This window comes from Lytechinus pictus, chromosome 2 (assembly GCF_037042905.1).
Source record: "Lytechinus pictus isolate F3 Inbred chromosome 2, Lp3.0, whole genome shotgun sequence".
NCBI classification, from domain to species: domain Eukaryota; kingdom Metazoa; phylum Echinodermata; class Echinoidea; order Temnopleuroida; family Toxopneustidae; genus Lytechinus; species Lytechinus pictus.
In genome coordinates, this window is record NC_087246.1 from 19,597,254 (window position 1) to 19,609,131 (window position 11,878).

Consider the following 11,878-nt stretch of genomic DNA (forward strand, 5'->3'; position numbering starts at 1 on the left):
GCAATTGAAAAAATCCTTAGAGGCCTTTAACTTTAATATTTTGCTTTCATTCCCCCCCCCCCCCTGCTCGGACCGGGTTTACGCCAGTGGTGTAGAAAACAAGGGAATAAGATGGCGGGAATGAGAAAGGGGATACAATGAAGGAGAAAGGGGGTTAGAAAGATGCGAAGGGACTCAAAACACGGGGATGATGAGAAGAGAGCCGGGGTGGACAGGGCGACGCCTGGCTACTTTGATAAGAGGAGGCAACACCCCTAAAACGTAGCGTCATCGTTTAATATCCCTCCTCTTTTTTCAAAAATTGACAAAAACTTGACAAAAATTGGGGAGGTCACCCCTTTCCCGCGCCTTTGGGAGGGAAATGGGGTGGGTGAAAGGTAGGGAGGGGTGGGGCAGAGGCGGAGACAAAGAGAGGGAGAGTGTATTTCAATAACATTATCTTGATCACCATTTGCATATATACTTCGGGGTTGGGGTGAGGATAGAGGGAGGTTCTCATTCATTGCGTTGCAACAAAATAAAGAACTCTTATGGATTTTCCATGAATATCCAACCGATTTAGTATATCAAAATTCCAAACCTATATATATGGCAGAATATCGAAAGGCTTCAATTTCATTTTGAATATTTTGTGGAATATAATTTTTTATAGTGCTTATATTTTTTCCAAAATAAGCCCAAAACGGACATATCTATCGAAATTGCCATAGTTTTTTTTTCAAAATTTAATAACAGGCCTGTACCATAGTATTTTCTGCAGTACATGTTCCGAATCATTTATTTCGTTTGCACTCTAAAAAATGAAGTGCTAATTTAGGACTTAATGTCCTTGTATAGTGACTGCACTTTGGGTGCTGATTTTCTAGTTCAAATTTGAATGACTAAAATAGCACTTAAAGTGCAGTCACTGTACAAGGATGTTCTTAGAGTGTGCCATGTAGGCCTATATGTCATGATATCAGCGCTAGGCCTACTATATGAATACATGAATAATTTATTAATTTCAACATAAGAATAGATTATGACAATCGAAGAAGGTAGTCAATTGAAAATTGAAATATTAAAGTTTAATAAACTGCTTTATCACTACCTTTAACGGGAAAGGAGGGTGATCAGTTTTACATCTGGGGTCATATCCTTGTTCCAGGAGAAAAAACGCACTCTTCCAGTGTTGCACCTTGGCCCTCTCCTTATATACAGGCCCTAATCTTGACTAAAAATCTGTCGAGACCGCCCCCGCCAATCTGACAAATGTGGTTTCTATTATGCAGCATCAACGTTTACGCATCAAGCGGCAGTCACACCACGAAACCAAGTCGAGAATAGTTATATCGTCACTGCCCAACCTGGAATATCGTAAATGTTTTGTTTAGTGTGGCTGTAGTTTAGCTGGGTGACTGCATATTCGTCGGCATCGAGCGGAAGGTTGAACCCACATCCGGGAGTGGGAATCAAAGTTCGAGAGGAGAAGAAGCAAAACGAACATTAATTGTTATCAATACACTTCGTCTTCTCTCTCACTTCTGCCTCAATAATCTGGAAGGTATAGTATCATTTGATGTTGAGCAGTCTAAATTGTTTGCATACACGATGGCGATCAAGTGTTTGCTGATGCTCATTTTTCTTTCCGATGTCGTGCAATCCATCGACTACAATGGACGTCGATCCTACGTTGGGGATGATGAGTTGAGCGATTATGATGAATGGTCGTTTGTCGACTTGCCGACATCGTCGCCGTCGGCGATGCCCATGGATGCAACAGATGTATGTGACTTCCAGAAATGGCAGAAATTCGTAAATTGCAGCGAACGAAATCTCACCGCAGTGCCTTATAATATCCCAGCCGACACAGAAATTCTTCACCTTGGGTTCAATCTTCTCTTTCGACTGCGAAATGACAGTTTTACAAATCTCACGCAGCTAAGGGAACTGTACGTCGAATCAGCTGAACTTACAAATATTGAGAGTTCTGTGTTTGTGGATCTGGGTGAGTTAGAGATCCTGGATCTCCATGGAAACTCATTTTCCGATCTACCAGGTGATCTATTCGTCAACAACTCTAATCTGATCGAGCTCAACCTGGGTAACAACCGTTTCGATTCGATTCCTTGCGAGACACTCATGCCTTTGACTCGCCTGAGGAAGCTCTTGCTTTTCTTGAATAATATCAACTGGCCATACTGCGAACATTTTCCTAACCTCGCGAGCGGGGCCATTGTTAGCCTCAGTAGAAATGATATTCCCGTTATAAGACTGGGTAATTTTCAGTTTCTGGAAAATTGTACACTATCCAGTTTGTTTCTTGGAGGGAATAGAATTACTGCGATTGATTACAGAGCTGTAGTTTCATTAAAAACACAAGCATTGGATATGAGTTATAATCCGTTAAATGAGATCGGGATAGCAAACTTATTTTATGGTTTTCGGATGAATGACATGTTGCGATCGATTGAGCTACGATCATCGTTGATTAATTCAAACGATCCTTCAACTTTTATATTTCTAAAGAATAAAACGATAGACTATCTTGGGGTATCTTCAAATAGATTTACTTCTATACCACTTTGGTCGAAATTTCTCAATCATGTACGAAACTTGTCACTGGCCGACAATTCCATCTATCGAATAAGCAACAGGGTTTTTCTCGAAATGACTGCACTTGAAGAAATTAATTTGGAAAATAACCAAATACTACGACTGGAGACGTTGACTAATGAAACTCGATGGAGTGCAACTCAGCTGCGCACTTTCAAACTTGCGCAAAACCGTTTGGATAATATCCCAGATAACGTTTTTCTTGGTTTAGAGAATTTGACATCGCTAGACCTACACTCGAACCCAATCACTTACTTAACCGTCGAGTCTTTAAAGGGTTTGCAACAACTTGAAACATTGGATCTGTCTGAAACAAGATTGACAAGTATAGCCAGTGGAACGTTCCGATTCGTCCCTAATCTTAAAATCCTTAATTTTCGAAATGCAGACTTGCGCCAAGCAAATCCTCTACGTTTCCTAATTGATATACCAAATCTAGAAAGCATAGATCTCTCTGGAAATAACCTTCAGACCTTAGATTTGTGGAATGAATATTTTCAGGTTTCTATCTTCTCTGGAAATACGCGGCTGAGAGAAATTCGACTTGACAACAATCCAATTATTGTTGATATCCCCGCCAGAACGTTTGAGAACTTAACATCTTTGTCGATTCTGTCTCTAAATGTTTGTGGATTAAAGTCAATTCAAGCAAACATTTTCACCACTTTAGTCAATTTAACTTCACTTTCGTTCAACATGAACACCATTTCACAGTTGCCTACGAATCTTTTATGGAATCTTAAAAGTTTAGAAACATTCTCCGCCGCTGAGAATTCTTTCACAACCCTCGATAGTTCTATTTTCAAACACACACTTTTTTTACGTTATATATCTCTTCCTAACAATGCGATAACATTTATAGCAGGCGACTCCATGTCGCATCTTTCTGAGCTGAGGACGTTTGATCTCCATGGCAACCCGATTGCCTGCACGTGCGCATTGGAGCCTTTCTCTGATTGGTTGAAAGTAACTAATGCCTCGTTGATCGGCGAAGAGCGCACTCTTTGTTCACCCTCATCATTTGAGGGTGTCGTAGGAAACTCAATTCTTGACTTCGAACCAGCTTCCTTCTGTGGACCCAACATTGCTCTCCTGGTGAGCATTCCTGCTCTCGCCGTCATTCTCATAATAAGCGTGGCTTTATCGTTTCAGTACCGGTATTGGATCCGATATAAGTATTTCATGCTCAAATTGTCCTTGTTCGGATACAGACGATACGAAGAGCGCGACGTCGACGATTACGAGTATCATATCAATGTCATGTTTGCCGCCGACGACCAGCCGTGGGTCGATGACTATCTCAAACCCATCATCAGGGGTCAGTTTCCAGAGAAAGACATCCACAACGACATGGTTTTCGGGGACGAGGATTTGATTCCCGGAATGTATTACTTAGACGCTATCCACTACTCCGTCATTCACAGTTACAAAACGCTTCTTCTCCTCAGCTACGCGGCCATTCGTGATGAATGGTTCACAACGAAGTTTCGTTTAGCGCTTGAACACGTGAATGAAACGCAGGTTGAAAAAGTGGTCATTATATTCTTGGAGCATATTGAAGATAAAGATCTCCCGTTTTTGGTTCGGGTGTTTTTAAGCAAAAATAAACCTTATTTGAGATGGACAGACGATGAAGCAGGGCGGGAATATTTCAAAGAAAGTCTCGTCAAATCTGTAGAAGTCAATATGCGTTGTGATAACACGATTCCGGTGTAAATGTGTGTGGGGGTACTATAGTGGCGTACCGTGGGTAGCGGCATGGGGGGGCAATCCCAGCAACAATCTTAAGTCACAATAGCCAGGTATACTGACCTAATAGAGACATTTTAACATGTTTAAGGACTGTGTCATTTAAAGGATATGTATCTCACTGATCAAATATTGCGCGCGCTAAGCGCGAGCTGATTTTTTTTTTCATTCAGACCTATATAAGCAAATTTTTGTAATCATGATACGTACCTGTCTCAATAAAATAAATAAAGTGAGCGCGAGCTGAATTTTTTGTATATATTGACCACAAACAGGGATATTTTAAGAACAATTTTTTAAAGAAATTCATGCAGTCACTATGCAAGCACTGTCAGTGCTAAATTAGCACTTCATTTTTTAAAGTGTAATTATGTCACTACATAGAATAATAAAAGCTCGAAGTGCAAGGAAATATATTTGGTGTATAAAAGGGATGTTTTAGGACCATTATCCCCTTGAATGGGATTATTTATCTCATTACACTCTAAAAATGAAGTGCTTATTTAGCACTTAATGTCCTTGTATAGTGACTGCACTTTTGAGTCAGTATACAAGGACATTAAGTGCTAAATTAGCACTTCATTTTTTAGAGTGTAAATAGACAATGCGAGCACCAGGAGTGATGAACACATAGGCCCTAAGTAAATCATGTTTGATAAAGTTATGAAAAAAATTATCATGTAATATATCCATTTGGGGGCAGCCGATTGTGGGTGGGGGCATGTGCCGCCTGAAGTTACGCCACAGTGGGGTACAGTAAAGGACCGACAGCAGAGCCAGTACTTGAAAAAATATATACTCATGTTTACTGTAGCCCAATTTACACCAGAATAAATTGTAATAATAAGGAAGTAAATTAACTGGCCTTAAAGATTTTCTTTGTATTTTTGTAAATCAATATTTATCTTCTTCTTTTCCTCCTCCTCCTCCTTCTTCTTCTTCTTCTTTTTCTTCTTCTTCTTCTTCTTCTTCCTCTTCCTCTTCCCCTTCTTTCAAATCTGTGAGCATGGTGAGAGGAGTAGGACTCTAACAAATTTGATATTTACAAGGCATTCGAATTGTATAATTTAACAACGTGCAAATATTTGCTTGATGACGTCATCATTTGGATGAAATGAATATAGGCCTAAAAATATCACTTGCTATTGAAGGGTCAATTGTAATCATAATTCGTTATGTCGTCTTCAAAACCGCAAAACCATGTTGCCCCACAATTGGAGTGAAGAAAATTTGATTTGAATTCGCAACCGCCATTCGCAACAAACAAAACTGGTTGTTTTTCCCCCGTTTTTTATTTCTTCAGCTTCTAATGATGTCAAAAATTTGTTGTTTGATTTAATATTTGAGAGGCGGATTACATTCTAATATTTTGCAATTTGTTTTTATATTAATCAAGACCTCGACAACATTCACCCCCCCCCCCCCCCCCATTATTTATGTAAAGGGTCTGACTCCGGGTGTTGTTAATGGCTGGTATACAACCAATTGGGTGACATTCGTAATTCCGAAGGTTCGTTATTCCGATTAAGTTCGTCATTCCGAAGGTTCGTTAATCCGGAAACAAAATAACGAAAACGAAGGTTCTTTAATCCGAAAAGTGAAATAATCTGTGGCGCAGCCGGGAGGGCAAGCGTGGACGGGGGGGGGGGGGGGGGTAGAAACACTGTTTCATTTTCAATTGTTATGAGAATGGAAAGGCAGGGGCGCGTTTCCAAACGTATTTTCATTTGCATGGGGGGGGCAAAGCAAAAAGGGGGCACTTAAATGTCAAAATTGGTCTTTTGGTGATATTTTCACCATAAGATTATCATTTGTGTGGTGTCGTTGTATGTTTTTTAGTAATTAAGTTGAGCAAAGCCTTTGAAGTGATTTATTATATATTAAGGCTTTTTACGCGGTTTGGAAAAATTTCCAAATCTGAAGTTTTAAAACTCGCTTTTTTGGTCAATTATGGGGCTAATTAGGCCATACTGTTAAAAGGTATCCCGCGCGAGATGTTACGAGCGCTCAGGGGCGTCGATCCATTTTTCAGATTGGGGGGGGCAAAATCATTAACGTTCCAAAGGCGCTGGATCGTACAAAACACCCACACACACACACACACACACACACATATATATATATATATATATTATACACACACACCCTCACACACGTTTTTGATAAAGAACAAGCTATATATCCAAGAAAAGATGATTGCAAATTGAAGCAGTTCTTTTGAGGCTTAGAACTGAAAACAGGACATTTACATTCACCAATTTAATCATGAAAAGTATGGGTTTTTGCTACAGAAATGATGCGAGCGCGAAGCGCGAGCTGAAAATTTTTATATTCCAATCTGAAAAGCGGACATTTTGAGCACGATTTTAAATAAAGAACGAGTTGTGTATCTCAATCTCGCTTGCTGAACATTATATTACAATCTTGTTTTTTTTTATGCATATGCGGAATTATTTTTTTTTGGGGGGGGGCGGCAAAATGATATGTTTGCCCCCCCCCCCAATATTTTCATTGGTGGGGCGATCGCCCCCCCTGCCCCCCCCCCCCCCCCCCCCAGGATCGACGCCTCTGCGAGCGCTAATCGCAAGCTAAAACTTGTGGAAATTTCAGTAAGACATGAAAATTCAATTCCGAGCAGTTCTCGTTGTCATGAAAAAGACGTTTATCTAACCAAAGAATTAACGCGAACACGATACGCGAGCTGAAAATTTATATATTCCAACAATAAAAATGGAAATTCTAAGCATTTTTATTACCAGAAAAGGGATGAGTTTCTTACTACATAATAATTGAGGCGAGCGTGAAGCGCGAGCAAAAAAAAATATTTTCTAACCTGAAATTTATTATGTTGTACTTCAAATAGAGTATTTAGTTTCGAAAAGGGGCACATTTCATTTTGAAAAAAGGCATTTTCCCTATTGAAATTAAGGACATTTTTACCTACGGTGATTTAAAAAAATCATAACCAGCAGAAGCTGATAAAAATGACACCCCTCCCCTAAAAAAGTCCCCTTATCTTGTGGTCACATGTGATCGACATTATTCTTTATCCATTCGCTCGATCACGCAGCAATTGCTCAGAGAAAATCAAAATTAAGATGTTTGATCCAAGCGCCAATTCTTGAAGCAATACATGCTGGGACCGCATAATCCTCCGTTGAAACTATTACTGCATAATATCCTGTTATTTCTTAACACCGTTATTAATTAATTAACTTCATTTTCGGATAAACGAACCATTTTCGGACGAACGAACCTTCGGATTAATAAACCTTATTTTGTTTTCGAACTAACGAATATTCGGATTAACGAACCTTATTTCGTTTTCGGACTAACTAACCTTATTTCGTTTTCGGGTTAACGAGCCTTCAATATAACGAACCTTATTTCGTTTTCGGATTAACGAACCTTCGGAAGAACGATCCCTATTTTGTTTTCGGATTAACTACCCTTCGGAATAATGAACCTTCGGAATAACGCCACAAATGTTCGGATTAACGAACCACTGTTCTTTTTCGGATTAACGAACATCGAGGTATAGGCAATTTACGTGTTTCGGAATTACGAACCTTCAGAATAAAGACTTTTCGAAATTACATTAGCATGATTAGAACAAGGACTTTAAACATTTATGTTTATGATGATTCATCTATTTTAAGCTAAACATGTCTAGTGGTGTAAAATGAATAATCTATTTATATTATTTTAAAACATTTTTCATTCTAACATTTCCGCTGACCATTGTGCTGCTAAAAGTTTCTGAATGGCGTTTCGTTTCCTGTTTGTCTAAATAGATAATGAACCGAATCTACTGTCAACAAGAGTGACTTTTGAATGGGAAAGTGCCCTTATAAGAAAGATAATAAAAGGTTTAGTCTGATAACTGTATATTAAAGTGGTATAATAAAATAAAAGAGGAATGAGTATGGGTTTTCAGTATATTCAAAATGTCCTATACTCGACAACCCTTTTGTTTTTACCTGTTCCTGGTCGACATTCTGGACATTATAAAGTTGGAGCGTCGATCAAGAGTTGGTCGACCAACAATTTTGTCGCATTTTTTGACTCAGTCGTTTTGTTGATAAAAAAGTTTCATTTTTGAACATATTTTTGGAGCAATGAATGTGTTCTATAGAGGAATACCCCCCCCCCCCCCTGTTCGTTGATTGAATTGTGTAAATTAAGCAAGGCCTGTGCTATGATGTGCTTTATATTTTATTTTTCAAAACACCAAAGAACAGTTTGATGTGTATTGATGTATATTCATGTATTGTATAATGAAACTATATGACAATGTGTTTTCCTTATGTGGTTCATTTCTTTATTATGGATGAATAAATTAAACATGCAAGTGTTATATCTGTCAACATAAAAGTGTCTTATGCTGGAGATCTGATTAAAGGACATAAAGGATAACGCATTTCAAAGAGAGCACTGTATTTATCCTCTTAAATATGAAGACGTAATAAGTTCTTCCAAATTACCAGTCTAGAACAATACCAATATCATCATCATCACCATCACCACCAGCACCTTCATCGTCACCATCATCATCATTGCGATCATCATCATCATCACCATGCACTACGATAGTCCAGTTTGGCATTTGTAACACAGGAGACTCACAAAAGACACAAGACCCCCGCCCCTCCGCTAATCACCTGGCACCTATAGCCAACACAAGGGTGCTGAGGTAATCAGAGTGGGGGTGGAGGGATCACTGGCAGGGGCCACGGAAGCGGGGGGCCGGGGGTTTCAGCCCCCCCCCCCCCCACTTTTTTTTCCAAAACCGTGTACAAAAACGTAAAAATTACCATATGATTGTGATTTTTTGCATGGTCAGCCCCCCCCCCCCACTTTTGGCTCAGCCCCCCCCCCCCCCCCCATTTTGAAAACCGTTCCGCGGCCCCTGACTGACACCCTATCAACAGAAATATTTTTTCAACATCATTGCAAACATTTACATTATTTTTATCCATATTCTGGACAGCACTTTTCAAACTATAACAATAAAAATGTCAAACAGGAATTCCACTTTCGTGGTTTACAGGTATACAGGTATACAGCGTGTCGTTTTGCAATCACATGACTATTCATGACGAAACCAGAACACTTTCATGTGACGTTTAAATTACATACATGTCTGTGCCAAATTTGGAGAACGTGGATTTGGGTGATAATTGGATTGAAATGTACATGGGAAATTCTACGTACACATCGTGAAATGATATATGATACTTGTTTTTTTTTAAATAGAAGAAAGGAAAAGGAAGGAAGGAAATAAAAGAAGAAAGAAAGAAAGAAAGAAAGAAAGAAAGAAAGAAAGAAAGAAAGAAAGAAAGAAAGAAAGAAAGAAAGAAAGAAAGAAAGAAAGAAAGAAAGAAAGAAAGAAAGAAAGAAAGAAAGAAAGAAAGAAAGAAAGAAAGAAAGAAAGAAAGAAAGAAAGAAAGAAAGAAAGAAAGAAAGAAAGAAAGAAAGAAAGAAAGAAAGAAAGAAAGAAAGAAAGAAAGAAAGAAAGAAAGAAAGAAAGAAAGAAAGAAAGAAAGAAAGAAAGAAAGAAAGAAAGAAAGAAAGAAAGAAAGAAAGAAAGAAAGAAAGAAAGAAAGAAAGAAAGAAAGAAAGAAAGAAAGAAAGAAAGAAAGAAAGAAAGAAAGAAAGAAAGAAAGAAAGAAAGAAAGAGAGGAATAGAAAAAGTTGGAAAGATAGTCAAAGGAAGGAATACAGGATGAATAAACAAAGGAAAGAATAAAAATAAAAAGAAAACAGGTTCTTACTAATGTATACGAAAAAAGATATAGGAGAAAAATCATAAGAATGGAGGAATAAATTCAATAATTAAACAAAATATCAAAACAATAAAATTGATAAATGAATAAAACTACCTCAAACAAGAATCAATGTACCATCAATATTTGTATATATGTTCTGTATTTTTATTGAAATTTTGACTCAAGATGCAGAGATCTTAAAAAGCATTATTAACAAAATATGACTAGCCATTCTTAATAATGCATTGTTATAAATGTGTTTTTTCCCATGCCTGGCCAAAAATAATCATAACAATTGCTAGTACAATGGATACATGCAACAAAAAAGAAACATGTTATGTGTGGAGGGGGGGGGGGCAGTGACAGAGGTACCTTTAACCAAAAGTATTTGCCCTATTGCAATATACAACATAATAGTGTATGATCAGTTTATCTCATCGAACAAACTGATGACTTCGTGATTTATATCACTAATTACCTTTAGTGGAAGTCATTAAGCAGGCCCAATTACCAATAAATTGACTTTTATTTCACTCAATGAAGTTAACCCATCATTGTTGATTGAAAATCATCAGCACAGAGTTGTAAACAAACTTCATAAGACTTAGTGAACTCGTCTCTATAACTTTTTTCTAACAGCTACAAGCTCCAAGTCAGTGAGTGCTATGATTGGTTAATATTATCCTAGTCATCCTGTTCAATGTATTATACGTACAAAATTGCACCTTTATGGTGTTTTTTAAATGATTATATACAGAGATGGAATCTAATTAAAGTAATTTGGAATGAAACCAAAAACATATATAAGAAAATGAAAATAATTTGAGATTGAATTTAATCAGAGAGAGAAAAAAAGGTGAAAATTCATCTGTGCCAAAATGTCAATATAACAGTATTCTACCTTTTCTCATCTTGCACCATTAAGGAAAAAGGGGAAGGCAGACATCCTGTAAATTTGACAATGGTACGTGTTTAGGGAAACCATGACAAGGTTAAGACTTCCTTTAAGAATTTCAATTCATGGATTTTTTTTAAACCACAATGATCATGAGATGTCATTATTTCCTGTTGTGTTCTCTTGAAATGGTAAAAGGAAGTTTATGACAAAACTCACATTTCCAGTAAAAAGCAAAATCTTTCTGTCATCCAGTCATGATAATAATAGAACTGTTCATATAGAGTGCATTATACCAATCAGCATGTCTCAATGTGCACCAGGAAAATTAAAGAAGAAAAGATGAGGGAAAGCTGATGGTAATGCTATGATGATACTGTTATCATTTCAATAAATGTTTTCAATGCAGATTTGAATTGCCTAATTGTTATTCCAGAGTTCTGGTGGGTGTTTCATAAAGCTAATCGTTAAGTTAAGAGTGACTTTAAGAACGACTGGTGAACCTTTCTTACGCTCTAAAAAATCACCAATGGACATTTAATGGTCAATATCATTTACCACAAGAAAGGTTCACCAGTCGTTCTTAAAGTTGCTCTTAACTTACGATCAGCTTTATGAAATAACCCCCTGGCAGTGAATGCGCAACCCCTTTACCTATTCATATCAAACCAATACTATGTCTTGCCCTACATATGTTTTACATAATGGCATGACAAGGCACAAAACTGAGTCAGCTGAGCTTTCGATTCCACATAATATTTCTGAACACATTTAGAATAGTGGTTTTGTGTTTTTTTTTAAATAAAATGTTCCTTTAATTTCATACTTTAATTTTTTTTTAAATAAAATGTTCCTTTAATTTCATACCTAA

General features: G+C 37.5%; 1 protein-coding gene across 1 annotated transcript; it reads left to right on the forward strand.

Moving 5' to 3' along the window:
• The first annotated feature begins 1,419 nt into the window (after positions 1-1,419).
• Positions 1,420-5,197, forward strand: LOC129274214 (toll-like receptor 4). Its single transcript, XM_064112305.1, has 2 exons — positions 1,420-4,706; positions 4,935-5,197. Exon 1 carries the CDS (start codon positions 1,591-1,593, stop codon positions 4,309-4,311), a length of 2,721 nt encoding a protein of 906 aa, XP_063968375.1. The 5' UTR covers positions 1,420-1,590; the 3' UTR covers positions 4,312-4,706; positions 4,935-5,197.
• Positions 5,198-11,878: the final 6,681 nt, after the last annotated feature.